Source organism: Cygnus olor, chromosome 1, assembly GCF_009769625.2.
Source record: "Cygnus olor isolate bCygOlo1 chromosome 1, bCygOlo1.pri.v2, whole genome shotgun sequence".
NCBI lineage: Eukaryota > Metazoa > Chordata > Aves > Anseriformes > Anatidae > Cygnus > Cygnus olor.
In genome coordinates, this window is record NC_049169.1 from 151280401 (window position 1) to 151297700 (window position 17300).

The window sequence follows — 17300 nt, forward strand, 5'->3', positions numbered from 1 at the left end:
TTCCTCAGGCTACCATCTAGAATTAAAATAAAACTTAATAAATATGGTACTATGTATTTGAACTAATGCCCTTTTCATATTTGATAACAAGTTTAGAAAGTAAACAACTTTAGGCAAATCAAACAACCACCCACCCATTTATTTTTAAAATCAGTCAGAAGATGCACTTGTAAATTATCCCAAGTCTCTTTCTTTCACTCATCTAATAAAAATATTTGAATCCTCTCAACCAGGAGCAAATCATAAACAAGTTTACAAACTTATTTAGAAGTATACTAACTTGGGAGGGAGAACTATGAGCAGCATCAAATTCCTCTTGTTTCCTGCAGGCCTCTGCTAGAGCCAGTCTGTGAAGAGGATCCCAGAGCTTTTCCTTGCGTTCCTTCTGTAATATAAAATTGTGTTCCTCAATACATATGTCAAAGTATGAAAACTACAAAGCCATTTGCGAGTTCTGATTTGAGACACAATGTCTAAAAGGTTCGATATAATACTGCAAGTAAACAATTGTTACACAGGAAAAAAAAGTATCCCTAATGTCTAGACTTCTTTGCCTCAATGGACTAATTTGACGTGGACCACTTGACCACCTGATGTGACTGAAACTTCACAGAAATCAGTTAAAGAACACCTCTCAACCTCTGGGTAGCAGCCTGTATGTTAGCAAAGCACATACTGTAGTTTTCTAGAAAAACTTCCACATCAGAACGGTAAAGTATGACTATACACCAAAAGCAAAATGAGTTTTCTTACCTGAATCCTCTCTTTAAGAGCTTTAGGATAGATGTCATAACCATTTTTTATGCCAATGTGGTATTTGCCTGAAGGATTTACCCAGTTTGCTGGAATCTACAAAAAAAGGTACATTCAGAAATAGGTTAACTAATGGCATCAAAAACAAACAAGCAAACAACAACCAAATCACTACTGTGTAAGGGAGCTTAGCAGAACAGACTTGTGTACACCATAAATCAGTATCAATTAATATGGCACTGCAGTCAAAACATCTTTATCAGCTGCCCACAGTACTTTCAAAACACAGCCCCAGTATCAACATTTTAGGTAGAGATCTAGGGCAATCAACACTAGGTACTATCAACAAGGAGAAACACCCTGTCATCAAGAGTTACTAAGAGTTTGACGGGGACAAAGCTCAATGTTTAGGGGACAAAGCTCAATGTTTAACGTCTCATCTTGGTGTAGTTTAGGCCCTCAACAGACCAGAACCATTATCCTTGATAACAACAGGAAGAGACCAACAGATTCACTGTTACAATCAATTCCGCATAAAATTCAGAGAAAAGCTGCTAGATGCCTCTCTGTACCACCATACAGATTCTCACCTTTAAGGATCTTCCAGAAAGACCAATAATTTCCCCATCTTTAGGTTCTACAATGGTACATGTAGTTACATCACCACTGCCCGTTGTATCAATTATATCAACTATCTTGGGCTTCCCATCAGTTGTAATCTGAAAATGTAAGCACAGCAAAATTGAAAGTTCAGTTAATTAGTCTCTAGCATACAAATCAACATTTTTTTTTTAAATTTTTGTTAATAAAAAAGTAACTTTATTAACCACCTAATCTTTAACAGAAGGACCTAAAAACAGCTTGAAAGCAGTTAAACCGTGAACTAAGAGCAACGCGTCTATCTTCCTGGCTTATAAATTTTCCCTTGATTTGCAAAACCGCTATTCGCAAAAACTACTATTTATGTTCCAGTGATTGGCAACATTGCTTTCACCCTACTGCTCCAGCCAAGTTTTACAGTAATGACAGCACAAACCTAGCAAGATGAAAGGTGCTGAACTACATGTAGTTACAAGCTTGAGTCTTAACTGAGCATAAATCTAGCAGGAACTCAAACTATCATCATCTTATTTTTCTGTTACAAGGATTGTGTGTCATATTTTAATAATCCTGAAGTGCTCGGAGCTATAGCTATATATACCTAATACTGTGTAAGGAATAGTTTTACCAGAGTGAGGAGAAAGGAGAGCTGACTTGCTAGGCAGAGTTTATGAACACAACTTCAAAGCCTTCTCCAATTAAATGAAAACTAGCCCTAATGGACATTATGGCAGGTCCAGTTTTCCTACTGGGAAAGAGTCCAAGTCTACCCAACCACAGGGATATGCAGTAAGTGTTTTTAAGGGGAAAGAACCAAATGGATCAAACAGGAGCAATACCAGGAGCTTCAGAAGTGAAGGAAAATATCACATAACGTTGAAAAATGACACACCATTTGACTTCAAATGAATTTTGAGAATGAATACAGTTAGCAGGGCAAACAGTTTTTTACAAGATATACAGCAAAATAAAGAAACCACTGACACACCTAAAGCCCCAACCAACTAGAGGAACCTACTACACAGTTACTAAGAGTATGACTAAGACCCTTACATATTTGGCAAAAATATTCAATGCTATCTTCTTGTAATAACATGCTTCACCTATTATATCAGTTTACTGAGCAAATAAACTGTTCCATATGCAGAAGTAGCTGCTTGAAGGATAACAGAAACTGGCCATAAGCACCTAGTTTTACAGGTCTACATTAAAGATTGATAAAGAAATCAAACACCTATATAATAACTGTACCAAAAGCAGGGAAAAAAGCTTCCTGTTCAGAACTCTGGCACCATTTGCTGTTTTCCACTGTTTAAATATTTGGTATTTTTTTCTTTCATGCTCTATGAATAATCTTGATCCTACACATAGCACACATGGCAGGTAGTTTTGCACAAATCATGCTCTGGAATTGTGGATTCCAGCCAGCAGAAACGAACAACACGATCAAATAATTTCATAGGTCACTCCTGCTGTCAAAAAAGACAATTACCAGGCTTTTATCACACCTCAACAAATAAGGACAAGTACTCCAAAGTCTCAAACTCTTGTGGTTTAGAACAACACAAAGCAGCAAACAATTGCCCCCATGTCCCTTCCCCCCCAGTTAAAAACAGGTTTAATAGCTGTCAAAAACAACTGCAACAAGTACAAACAGGGCATTGATTCCTATTTCCCAGAAGGTAACAAACAGAACAGCTCTCATTGCAGAAACCACCACTGCTAGTCCGTTCATAGAAATTCACGTTCAGTTACGAAAACCCCTAAAAACACGTTAACCTGCTAAAACATCTGCTGAACAATCGTTACGCAGCAGGGAAAACGTACTTGGGCAATTCAGTGCATAGGCTTTCACACAAAGTATAATTTTCTTGTGTTTGTAATTAATGTCTTCAGATGCCTGCCTCCACTCACAGGGAAGTCAAGAGCAGCTCCACTAATAAAGCAAGATATTACCCGAATCAGACACTTTAGTTAGAGGCGTGTTGAAAAATAAGCTGTTCAGAGATCAAAGCACAAGAAAACAAGAACGAAAACATAATCTGAGGTGACATGTGCGAAGCAGACAAGTTATACTGCAACAGGTGGCCCGAACACCAATTTATGCCGTAGTGAGCTTGGGTAGTTTTGAAGGTTGTTTCCCAGCCACTCCAGAAATGCTATGTGCAATTCCTACACTACACAGCTCTTTGCCTTCCCACTGAATAGCAGGTCCAAACACACGTGTGTTTGTGCCATTACAATCAACAAATCGGAGTCTTTCAGTCAGCCACAGAGAACTGAGCGTTTGAGTTGCAAAGGTCCAAGGTTCAATTCCTAGTGGCAGCGATCCAGCCAGTCAGTCATTCACTGCAAGCAACTGATACGGGTTCTTGTGCGGACATGAGCTGCTGCTTGGCATGGTGCCCACCAATAGCAATGCTACAGTGAAACTCAGATTTCAACTGCTTTTTTCAGGTCCTGTAATTCCGAGGGAAAAAATAAAATCAATGTGAACTTGATCAATTTCCTTGTCTGATCAGAGAATCCTGAAGTACTGAATGTATTACAGACAGGAGGTATGTTTCAATACATCTTGCAGTAAAATTCAACAAAAAGAAAATTTCTACGCAATGAAAAAAATTTTATAATGTATCCATAAAAAACACAATTGTACTTTTACTATAATGGTTTTCCTACAATCATTTGAAAAAAAAATCTACTTGTTAATACCAGAATGATTTTGTTGTTTATACATTTTTACTGAAGTTTCAAAAATGTGATTTCATGTTAGCTCTGACTCTGTAAAACACATGAAGTTGTAAATTGAACACTTTAAAAATAAAGCATGTGTATAATGCTGGCAGCTGATAAGTATAAGAAAAGTACTGGAATACCACTCCCTGTGATGATGCTGCATTAAAAAGGCAAAGCCAGACGCATTTGAGCATACTTTTATCCAACCATACAACTTATCTATCGTGAAATACAGCAAGAAACAACAGCAGCAGGAGGGAAATGACAGGGTGGGGATGAACAAAGACAACACATATACAACCACAAAACTCCATTAAACTTCCGCGCCCACACAAAATTTCATCAGGTACTGTGCCTTAATGAGGAATCAAGAGCCAGGATTTGGCAGATAACGCTAGGAAACAGATTCTGCTGAGAGGGGGAGAAAGCAGTATGAAAGAAGCCGACAAACTGAACTGTGAGTTGGTGGCAACTGGTAGAGTGCAAAGCAATGGAAGTCTAGGTGAGAAAGTTCACTTTAGGACACCAGCTACAAGACATTCAGAAAGGAAAGGAAAATAAGTACAAGTTGGATTAACATTTTACGTAGCAAAGCAAGAAAACCAACAGAAAAATACAACTGATGCAAGTAGGTTTGTAAAGCCCAGTTACTAACGTCTGTATAGCAGCAAATGTCCAGGGAAATATATAAACACAAAGGTGCTCCTCTGTCATACTCTGACCCTAAATCATTCTGTCCCTCAGCAACTGACTGCATGCCACACATTTACATTATCGGTGTTGACAAACCAAAGTATAAAATAACAAGGCAAAGGAAACCTACCTAAGAATGAGACACTGTGGAGCATCAAAACGTGACCTTTGTTTTTGTTTTGACTAAGAACCCCACTGTACTCAAAACAGGGTAGCTCATTTTGGCCTTTAATTATTATTGACAATAACTTCCACTAAAAGATGTAATGCCTATCAACTTTGCTGCATAGTGCCCTCTTTTTGCTTTAAACAACTGACTCAATTCTCCACGTTCTAACCCCATGCCACACTGAGAACCAGCAGTAAGTCTGACAGCAAGAAAAAGCAGCAGCAGAGAAGAGGGCAGGAGGGAAAAGGCATCCCAAGGCTGGAAACTGCAGGTCACCACATGACTGCTCCTACTATGCAGTATGCTGTCTCGCCCCAGGATACCACCTTATTCTGGGGAGGCAAAATGTAAATTGCCCGGTTCACCAAAGAGTGAGGACATCCTCCTTCCGAAGCAACATTTACGAAGCTCTGTTTCAAACTATGCACTGCCTGCATCTCCCTTGTAATTCCCCACACCCTGTGCAATAAGCTGCCACGTTCTGAAGTTTAGCAAGGTGCATCCTGCCAGCTGCATGAGGTGGGCACTGTGGGAAGAACACAGAGACAGCTTCTTTATGTGCTTCCCTAACACCCCCTGAAATTCATTTTCATCCACTGGAAGTTGTATTTCTTTTTCCAAAGTTCTCTGCAAATCTTTTGCTTCACTCCCTAATATTTTATCTTCCAGATAAAGAAATCAGGTAACCTCAGACTTTAACGGATTATTATGAACTCTCACGACCTCAGTCTTGACCATACCTATTTTCTTTAATCCATGCCAAAGTAAAGCATCCCCTTATTGCCCACGAACTCATGCTTTTTTGGTTCACTACTCCTCTTTACAACCCCTGAGGCATTTTGCTTTCACGTTTAACTTCAGAACTCTGCACATCCCATTTATATATATGCCTACAAAACTGCCTTTTATCATTGACATGGACAGACCAGGGAGTATCCCGTTTGTTTTTTGGCTAGTTTTCGGCTAGCTTCAGTCCAGCTTAACTGAAGTTACAGCAGCTGCCCAGTCCCACCATCCACCCCAAATGCCCTCCTCACTAACCCTGTTACTCCCTTGAAGCACATCAGGGGTCACTTATGAATGCTGAACTAAACAGACGCCAGGGCCAGGTCCCTGCATGAGATTACTTGAGACAAAACCCGTGCCCGTGCCAAACAAAGGGCAGACACCAACGCCGCTCAGCTAACACAAAGGCCCCAACACCCAGACGGGTCGCGTGAGGACCATTTCTCGAGGCTTCCCTCGCCACATCTGCTCGGAAACACGTTGACGAGCCCACGAGCAGCGGTGACATAAAAACCCACGGACAAGCTCCGCGATGAAGAAGCGTTAACAGACAAATGATAAAAAAATAACCTTCCCCCCCCCTCCTCCTTCCAGCAGTCCACCCCGGCCGCTTCGGCCAGCGACCGCGGAGGCCCCGGCGGTGACTCAGGGCGCTCTGCCGGCCGTTACCTGCATGCCCGGCGCCCCCGGGTCCACGCCGGTGTCGAGCACGGCCAGCAGCACCCCCCGGCCGTCGAAATCGGGGAAGCGGGCAAGGAAGGCGGCGGCACCGGTCTCCTTCTTGGGCAGGAGGCCGTGGAAAGGGAACGGCTCCTCAGCGGCGGCCGCCATCACGCGAGGGCAGGCCGGGCCGCGCTGGGGCGGGGAGGCGGAGCCGGGGCCTGCGCATGCGCCCCGCTGAGGGGACGCGGGGGTAGCGCGGTTGGGGGCTGCGCCCGCTCCCGCCAGTTATAAATAAAGAGGATGTGGAGATGGTTTGTGTGACCTTTATTTATTTATTTATTTATTTATTTATTTATTTATTTATTTATTTATTTATTTATTTATTTATTTATTTATTTATTCCCCATCTTTTCATACCCCCCCTTGACTACCCAAAGGGTGCGATGAGGGCCAAATAAAAATTTTGGTGAGATTGCCAAGGGAAAACGTCCGCTTCCAAGAGGGTCTTTAAAGCTGCTTTCCAGCCTTCCTCATTGTTAATAAACTTGTAAACATACAAACAAACAAAATCAACTGCAGAGTGACAGAAACCAAACCTATAAAGAACTGAGGGAAAATCCATCCCGCTTGCAGAGCCTGGCCCCAGCCTGCTTACCCGCTTGAACGGGCCAAAACAGCACGATCCTTTGGTATCTGCCTTCCCCAGGCAGGTTTCTGCTCAGCGAGTCACACTGAGGAGAAAAAAAGATTTATCTGGGTGTCGTGCTCCCCATGAAGCAAAGGGGACTGGGGCTTTTCTGAGTTATGGTTTGGTTTGGTTTGGTTTTCCCAGCAAACAGTGGTATACATTATGCTTTTTCCCTATTTTCTGGGCTACCATTGACAATATTTTCCAGCTCGTCAAGGTCTTCCAGCCTTAGAAATCTACAGAATTTTTATTCACGTAAAGTACCAAGACAAACCCGAAAAGCACTGCCTTAAAAATACATACTCTCTCTATATATGTTTATATATATATAAGAGTCAAAGCTGTACTGTATGTACTTACTGTGGAGCTCCATCTGCTTCCCTGTTTGGCTTTCAATCAAAAGTCAAAATTTTAAATTCTGATGTCTAGATATCATATGATTGACTGTTTCTTAGAATACTGCTGGTGTCTGATAGCCATATTCAAATTTTTTGGGATTACATAAAACACTGACTGATCTTACTTCGGGAGACAATTATTCTGACAATGTCATTATTCACTTGGGTAACATCTAATTTATTGCCTGTTTGGGTTTAGTTTTCCTTCTATGTGTCATTGCTAATACAAATCAATGGGAGATACTTGTATTTCTGGCAGCACATTCAGATCATCAGAAGTCAAATATTTCCAATTACTAATACATTTTGAGACATCCAAGTACATCAAATTCTCAAAATATTTCCTATCACATGCAATACACAAGCTGTATGTTGCAATTCAGAGACATTTATTACTAACTCTGAAAATTTCTGCACTGTTCTATTGCCTTTGTCTCAGAGTTATATCACAAACAATTCATCTAATTATCGGGCACATTAACTGTACACATAGCTGTAACTCAGTGGTGTGCACTGCCAAGTAGCAGGGCAGGTTCTACAGGAAAAATCAGAATATGAGGAAGGTGTGCCAAACAGCTTTTAACAGATTGAAACAGTACCAAGAGAGAAAAAAGAAAAACAGATTTAATTTACAGTCTTTAAAACTCATAACCATGTTTTAACACAAATGCTATGTGTTGTGATACAGGGTTAAGGTTAAGCCTGTGCATCTTACTGAACCTTTGCAGATCTGAAAAAGAGATTTTTTTTTGAATTTTACATTTAATTCTGGGCTTCTCAAGTTTCTAATGTTCGGTTTGGTTCTATGGCTTTTTACAATAAGTCTGCAGCACATTTGTTTTGTAAGAGTAATACCCTCTCTCAACATTAATTAAGTTTACCGTATCTAATATTCTGAATTGTAATAAATAGAGCTTTATTTTGCTACGAGTAATACTGTTGCTGTTCCGCAAAAGGAAAGGCAAAAGTAAAGCTGCCGTGTTGAAAACTCAAGAGTTTTTCACAAAGCTTCTTGAGACAATATGGTTTGGTCATTAGAATAATGATTTAGCTTCTCTTGGGATCTAAGTTTATACAGCAGTTCATCTGGGTTTGCTGCATTAAATAGATTCATATCCCCATATTAGGAACCATTTCGGCTGTTTGTATGTGAATCTGGGGAGTGAGCCAAAGCAAAAGAGTAAGCAACAGCTGCCACATCCCAGGACCCGGATTTTGAAAGTTGCACATGATTTGCAGATGTCTTTGAAAGCAGTGAAAGCCATGGCTGCTCATTTTCCCTAATTATTCTTCAACTGTGAAATAAGTTTTAGGCCTCCTCACAACATCTAAACAGCTACAGGTAGCTTGACTTCTGTAGACAAGTGGTACTCCATCCAGGTTCATCTCTGAGGATGGCAAACTTCATGCACATTTTCCATCCAGAGAGTGGCTTCCAGGTCACCGGATGATAAGCATGTGTAACAGCATGCTCTCTGAACACTACTGGGTATGGTGTCTATCGCGTGTTTTGGCAAAAATGTGCCACCACTGCCAAAGATGTTGTTTACAGGTTCCCTGCTGTGATGGGACAGTCTGATTCGGACAGCAGCATTAAAGCCACCCCCCTCAGAGCAGGTGGGCTTCTGTGTCTGCTTTTGAGAATCAGCAAAGCTGCTTCAGTTTCGACAGCACTGAGAAGTTCTCTACCTTGCTCATGCTAGGCCTGCCAGGGCACAGAACTGAGACAATCCCCTCTGATTTCATGAGCAGCCCTAACATGCTTCAGACAAGGATGTTGAGGATACTTGCTGCGTCTTCTGCCTGAAGTTTCACCCAGAAGTTGGATGTTTGGGTTCAGATCTCTCTTCTGTCTGAGCTTGCAGACTAAAAGCTCTGGCTGCTGCAGGGTTTTCTCTGAGTCAGCCTTTTCTATTTTACATAGAAGCATCCCAAAGTGAACAAGAGGCAACATGACCCAGTATCTTGCTAGTGCAGGTGTTGACATGGATGCAGGAGTACTGGGGTTTTCATTCTTTCTCTAATTAACACCGAATTATTCTATGCAAAGTATCAATTGGAGCTGAGCACAAGAACTCTTAAAATTCACTTGCAAGCAACTACCTTGATCTCTGATTTACAGATTTCACCCACTCATATCTTCTTTCAACCTTGCCTCAGTTGTAACATGTTGGAAGGACGAATGAGCCTACTAGTTAGACCAGGGGCAAAGGCTGTTAATCAAAACACATTAGGCAAAGGAGGGACTTCAATATTCTGAGTGAGTTCATTAATTACTGAGGTGTTCAGTAAAGGTCCCCCCTCATTCCCACTTCATGTTGGAGGGTTAGCTTTGGTATTTAATTCTGAGGGATAGATGGTCCTTGTAAGAGTTGGAGAGCAAGGTGTACCTAACTCCTGTCATTTCCTTTTGGCTGTCTTCCCTTCACACTGGCTCTCATGAGTCCCATGTAAGTGCAAATCAACACGGGTCCTCCAGAAGGAACGGTTTCCCACCTGTTCTTGGCCTTTCTGTGGCCATTCGCTCTCATTCTGCTTCCCCAGTCTCTTATGGTGGTGTGGCTTTGCAGTGGAGTATATCAGGGAATTAACCTGGCTGAAAACTATCCCACAAAAGCAGTTGGGAGCTGCTGGGACAGGTTCCTGTGACACTTCTGGCGTGGTTGTACTGGTGCAGAGTGGAGATGGTCCCTCCTAGGTTAGACATGCTGCATGGAGAGCCCTTGCACATGGTCTGCCACACATTCTGGCAGGGAATGGGTTTACAGGATTTAGATTTTGGTTACCAGGTCCCATACTGAGACTTCCACAAAGTGGATGTCTACAAGCCTGTGTAAGTCTTTTGGTGGATCTATTTCATAAAGATTGTCAGAAAAGGTTCAGTCCTAGTACTCTGTTCTTTGATTAGTACAGAACAGTTCGGGATGGACAAAGGCATCAGATCTATGCAGTAAGCACTTTTGATATTTTCTTCGTAGAGAGAAACACATACCCATCTTCTAGTATTGACAACAAATCTTTCTGATAACAAGTCTTTCCTTCCTGGAAAATGTATCCTCAGCTTTGTCTTCACAAAGTTATTTACCTGATTGGGTCAGTTTGCCAAGTTTGTTCCTTGATAAGTATAAGATAAGAATATTATTGTATACATCTTAAATGATGAGATCATTAGTCACAACAGCTGGCTGTTACTCTCCCACATAATCATACTTCAGATATGCCTGTTGAAGTTATCAGAAGCTGAAATTAATGAATTCTTATTGCTCTTTGTCACAGACTCTTGAGACCCAGCCTATGGTTTTAGGCTATGCTCTCATTCACAAAGTTGTTAAAAGTTGTCTAAAATTATATTCATATGGAGAACTGTTCATATATTGCTTTAAACATTTTCTCAGTAATGTGACTTAAAATAACTGATTAATGCTGAAAAACTAAGATAGGGTTCATTTGGCAAGACATTGGCCTCAGCAAAAATCTACAACTGATGTTCAGTACCAGTTCAACCTCAAACAGCTGGTACAAAATTATAGGTATAGTTGGTTTTTGATTGTTTGATTGATTTTTTAAACATTTCCTTGAAAACAGAGGCGCAAAACTAAATGGTATACTGTCCTTTTATCTTCATTGTAACTAATGAGCCTTTTTCAAGTTTGCATTTTTTATTTTATTTTTTTTTTTGTATAAAAAGAAGGAAAGGAGAGAATTTCACCCTGTTACATTAAACCCCTACAATGGAAGAAGACTCAAAAGAGATGTGCAAGGGTGATGGGCTCAGGGACGAATTTAAGGAATGACCACCAATTATCATAAAGAAAGTTGAACTTACCTCAGTATGAAGGGTGTTGAGAGTGACCTTTGTTTTAGATATCCAGCTGTACCAGTGGGTTTTTGGGTTGTGTAAACAGCCTTCCCTGAGATAATTAGTAGAGAAAAACATGGGTAAGTAGAGAAAAGCATGGGTGGAGAAGGGTGTAGGCAAGTCAGACAAACCTATAAAGTATAAAAGCTGAACAACCAACAAATGAATTTTGAAGACAGCAACTGGCTTGGTCTGGTTTCAACCCACATATTCATCCTCTGTGATAGGGACGCCCAGTGTTGTAATAATGACCATATAGAGACCATATAATGGCAATTACATTTGTGTTGTGTTTCAACAATATATTGCAATTGCTATGTTGCGCTCGTCATTTCAGTACATTGCTGTGTCACTCTGAAATATTCCAAATCCAAAGTAACATCAAATATCTACAAATAAGGAAATTTGGTATTAAACATGAAGCTCTCCTAATGGGGAATATCTCAAAGAATTTCTCAGAGCATGTTAGGCTCTGGCACCCCTCCAGCCATAAGAGGCTTGAGGGGCCTCAGCCAAGCACAGCTGGCTGTTGACACTTATAGCGAGCATTCCTTCCAAGTAATTATCCAAATCATTGGAGGTTGTGTTCCAATCTCAAAGAGACTTTCTTGAAATTTATCTTCCCTAAGAAAATTAGACATGCATTTTTTGCCCCACATGTGAAGAATGAGACAGACCTTCCAAGGAATTAGAGAGAATTACTTATGGCTGAGGTTTGCAATGGTATAGCACAGAATAATGAGGATCTGGCAAATGTGGCCTCCATGATCAGTTTTCTAGCCAGAGAGCATTCAAAGCCAAATTATTATGTTCTGTTCAAGAACAAAAATGAAACTGAGAGAACCATGCCTTCATCATGTAGGACAGATGCAAGAAGAGGTGTAGGGTCTTTAACTTCATTGCACAACTGAGCAAAGAAATTGTTGGATATAAATATGTACTTGCTTTTCCTGGAGGTGGGCATGCAGATTGATTTTTTAGGTTTCTCTGAACTTTGAAACAGAATTAAGCCTTTTTCCCATACTTGGTCTTGCATACTATGTAGAGATTTGTAACTGAAATATAAAGATTTGTAGAGTGGATTATGATGGAAATTTATGTATGTAAAAGCACCAGAAGCAACAATACCAACCAAACGTTGAAGAACATTATATGTTGATAACTAGGGACATGACTAATATCAGTCAAAGGAGTAAACACCAAGGAATGGGTTGTTTACATCAGGACTGGATGGCCTGAGCTCCGATGAGGCTACAGCATGATGACTTTTCGGCAGAAGACTCGAACTCATAACAGGAGGATGGCAGCAAATTTACAGTGAGGCCGTAGCCACAAGGGTACCCAAATGAGGAAACCAGACCATGGGTAGCAACCTTCCCTAAGGTTTCTGGTAAAGTAAGCAAGATTCTCAGGCAAAACTTGATGCCATGGTAACTAACTCCTAAAGAGTCTAAAATGATGTCCAAAACCCATTGTCAGCAAGAGGAATCCAAGAGGTGTAGTTAGGAGTTGATGTCCCTTGTCTCCTGTGTCATGTCTAAGTGGAAATGACCAGACACACATTTTGCTGCAAATGAATGTGTGGGTGTAAGGGAGTAAAATCTCTGAGATAATGAACATAATGACCCAAATTGGTTTTGTATGACATAAGTTGTCTTCATCCCCGTAGTTTCACATTGATTTCTGCTATATTAAATTTCTGCAGTCACAGGAATATTATATTAACAGGGTGATTGCCCAAGCAGCCAGCATTGCAGCAGCACATACTCTGTTAAATGAGAGTCATTGGGTGTTTTTATGCTTTTAATTATTTGTATTTTGTAAGACACCACAGCTTTGTTTCCTTTCAAATTTATGAAGGTACATACTCTTGTGCAAGTTACAATTTTATAGAATTAAGTATAGCAATTCAAGCTTATTTATGCTTGAATGTAAAGCATACATCCTTACAAGCTGTTTTCAAAGTTTTCCCATACCTGCTTAAACTCTAAAGCCCCATCTTGGAAAGGCTGAAAAATATATCAATGTATGCATATGTATATGAAATATTTTCATACGCCTTATGATGGAACTCAGGAGATTCTGATTTATAAATGCTTTATTTATTTAGAAGTAAATACATGAGACATCTGAAACTATTTTCTTAGACAGAAACCATGCAGTAAGCCAACAAAGAGTATATAGAAAATTTCTTGTAGCCACTTTTACAACATTATTGACAGTTTTTTATTATAGATGAACCTTAACTAAACTGTAGATGTTCTGAACTCTAAAGTTCTAGCTTTTATCTCCATAAGGGACAAATCTGAGCACCAAATATTTCTTTGGCTTACACGAATAGGAAATGAGGAGCAGCTATTGGATTCCAGTAGTCAGGACTGAGGAATTTGCTTAAAGTAAAGCTGGTCTTGAAAGAAAATAAAAAGAGAACTGCATCAAGGTAAGAAAAGTTACAGTGAATTTCTTTTCATACAAGGGTGTCTTGTGAGAAAACTCTCCAAACAGGAACAGCTCTTACCTTACAGACAGTGCTGTCCATTCCCCCATTTAAATCTTTCCTTTTTTGTTTTGCCACATGCAGTGGCGGAAATACTCAGTGGGAGTTTACCTCCATTTATAAATGGAGGCAACTACAAACCTCATACAAACTAGTCACAGCAGGTAGCAACTTTTAACATCTTGTAAGTAATTTCCCTAGATTTTTTTTTTTTAATGAATGCCTGAACACAATTAGTAGCCCCCAGCAGGGATTTCACTGGCTCTCTTCAAGACATAAAGAAAGTCATGGCATAAGAGAAAAGGAAGCATAGGAGAAAACCATAAGATCCTGTACAAGGTAATGAAGGTAATGGATTCCCCTCCCCTCCCCCCCCCCCCCCCCCCCCCCCGCTTTTCCAGTGGGTGACAAAGAGCAGCATAATCTATGCTGTTCTTGACTTTTATGGTACTGTTCACTTAATCTCCATGATTTACATACAGATGCACACGTCTGATACAACATTTTCTGCTGAGATCCCCATGAACTAAAAAATGTAAGTCTTGCCACTGTCTCCAGTAAATAAATGAATAGATGAGCTTAAATCTTCAAACTAATCCTTTTTTGTTTGTTTGCTTGCTTGTTTTTCTTAAGTTACCCTCTAATTCCATTTTTTATTACTCTTCCATTTTCTTGGAAAGACAAAGATGTCACTAGATAGGAATCTAAAAGAAATTTAGAAATTCACTGGTAGAATGTTGCTAATTGAACAAAATGCCAAGAATCTCCAGGAAAGATTTTGACTATTTCCAGGAAATACCTCTTTTGAACAGCACAGAGCTTCTTCCAGAAGATAATGAGAACACGTCTCCTCAGGGTCATTTCTTAGGTTACTTCACCTATGCTTGAATTTCACAACCTAGGAGTGGCTAATATGTCCATCTGATCCAGTATCTTGGACAAACACAAGTGATGTTTGTGAATATTCTCTGAACCTTTTACTATTTTCAGTTCAGGTTATTTCCTAAACATGATGAGGCTTGTCTATTAAGTAACTCTGCATGGATCTGTCTTCCACATGCTTGTTTAGGCTCCACTTGAAAGTCTATGGTGGCGATGGTGGGATTTCAGCTACATGGCATATGGATTTTCTTTTTATCTGGCTTAAAAATAATAACTCCAAAGCTACTTGTGATTGGTTGTGAAAACTCAGAAAAGACATATTCTGCCAGTGATGTAGTGACTGGGATGCACTTTTGTTTTGCAAAATATAAAAAAACACCCCTCAGTCATTAGTTCTAACAGAGTAGTATCACAAATCATATATTTATTAAAGTTTTCCTCTTGAGGGCAGCAAACACTCAGAACTAAAAGTTGTTCATGTTTCTTACTGGTGGGATAAAGAATATCCTGTACTGAGACACACTAGGGTTAGTTTGGCCATTGGCCCCCACGGTTAAGTGTACATCTCCTGTGGTTTATTTAATGCGGCAGGCAGCTCAGCCCCACAAAGCCGCTCGCTCACTCCCTCACAGTGGGATGAGGGAGAGAATCAGAAAGGTAAAAGTGTGGCAACTTGTCGACTGAGATAAAGACAGGTTAACAGGAAATAAACGGGAAAAAATCAAGAAAAGACAAAAAAACAAGTGATACAGAACAGAATTGCTCGCCACTAGTCGACAGATGGCCAGCCAGTCCATGAGCAATAGCAGCCCCCCTAGGTAACTCCCCCCAGTTTTATTGCTGAGCATGATGCCATCCATTTGGTATGGGACATCCCTCTGACCAGCCTGGGCCAGCTGTCCTGGCTGTGTCCCCTCCTAGCTCCTGGTGCACCCCTAGCCCCTTTGCTGGCAGGGCAGCGTGAGAAGCTGAAGAGTTCTTGGCTTTGTGTAAGTACTGCTCTGCAACAACTAAAACATCACTGTGTTATCAATACTATTTTCATCATAAATACAAAACAGCATCTCATGAGCCTATATGAAGAAAATTAACTCTATGCCAGACAAAAACAGCACAAAGGCTCTGCCAGCAGCTTTACAGCTCTTATGTTAAAGGACAAACCCTGAAAGTTTAAGTGAAAAATACAGCTTATGAAAGCAAGGCTTGACCTTATAAACCAACTGCGAACAGAGTAACTGAGAAGAAGAAACATACCCACTGTTAGTAAGGTCGGGAGAAAAAAATCTACTAAAAATTAAGCAGTTTTCTTTCTTTATGTATTGTTGCAACTAATGCCAGTTACGTGTGGTAAAGTTTAAAATGAGCTTTTAAAATATGGCTTTGTAATCATAGAATTCAACCAAACATTGTGTGAGAAGCTCAGGGGCCAGCCTTTGGCAAGGCTGGTGATTTATGAACATGTTCAAATGTTCAGACATTCACAAATTACATCTCTGGCTGTATTCTGTCTACTATGTCTTTATCATGAACATAGTGCAATGCCTGAAAATGGAGAAAAGGAAAGAACTACAGACAAAATAGTAAAAACTACTGACGTGCTGGGTCTGCCTGTGTATTGTTGGTATGTCTCCCATGTGGCTTCATCCTTTCCTACAGTTTCGTGCTGCAAAATAAGTAAATGCAAATGATTGCAGGGAGTAATAGGTCTGTGACATGTTTCAGGTCATATTTCTGCACCTCAATGCAACACCTGCATTGCTACTTCTTGTGTTAGTGCCATGTACTGCACAAGTGATGGGCAAACTCTCTTAAATGTCATACCAAGTTCAATGCAAGCTTAAAAGGAACAAGCTTCCTTTCCTCATTTATGTGATAAGTAAAAAAAAAAAAAATCAAGAAATGTTTGAACTAGTGCTGTATTTACTACTTCAGACAACCGTGACTTTTGTGTAATCACTGAATGAAGCTAGGCAAAGGAGTAAATTAGAGAAATCTAAGTGTAACGTTTCATGCTGCCAATGCTACAAATGTACATTGGCATATCTCATTTTACTGTTACATCGATCTTATTAATAGCCTCTGTGATTCAGAACTTTTTTCTTTGCTTTTGACCCAGAAAGTAAGCCTGACCCAGGAATGACCTGCTTCCCTTGAACTTATTTCATGTGCTAGAAATCATAATACCCTCAAACCAGAGCTCACAGGAACAATGGAAAGAGTTTGACTGCCTTTTGTTCTTTTTGTGGCTTAATTCCAGTTCCCAGAAAAGCTGAATATCATTCCCAGTGTGGTGTAGCTGTTTTACACTGAACTACACACTACAGGAGTACTTGCAGTCCTATAACAAGAACAAGAGTCTAGATGTGCTACCCAAATCCTATATCTCAAATCCCCAAGTAACTTACATGTACTGAATTCTTGGTGATATTGATCAGTTTGTCATAAGGCAGAGGAAATTTGGGAAAGTCATCCTCAATGAATGCAATGTAATCCAAAAGAATGAAACTCATGCTGATGTGAACAGTGGTGAATGCTGCATGCCTTTCCTGGAAAGGCTGTCCAGAGGCCTATGGTGG

The 17300-nt window shown here is 40.2% G+C and overlaps 1 protein-coding gene across 3 annotated transcripts in view; it reads right to left on the reverse strand.

Moving 5' to 3' along the window:
- Nucleotides 1-6617, reverse strand: part of TPP2 (tripeptidyl peptidase 2) — a 48848-nt gene extending 42231 nt beyond the window's left edge. For 2 of the 3 annotated variants that reach the window (XM_040537816.1, XM_040537799.1), the window contains exons 1-4: nucleotides 6407-6617; nucleotides 1344-1472; nucleotides 754-849; nucleotides 281-385 (exon numbers count right to left, since the gene is read on the reverse strand). In XM_040537816.1, coding sequence (XP_040393750.1) covers nucleotides 281-385; nucleotides 754-849; nucleotides 1344-1472; nucleotides 6407-6568 — 492 coding nt within the window. In that variant the 5' untranslated portion in view covers nucleotides 6569-6617. The remainder of the gene's footprint in view (nucleotides 1-280; nucleotides 386-753; nucleotides 850-1343; nucleotides 1473-6406) is intronic. The other variant, XM_040537806.1, reaches the window with a different exon arrangement.
- Between the last annotated feature and the right edge of the window lie 10683 nt (nucleotides 6618-17300).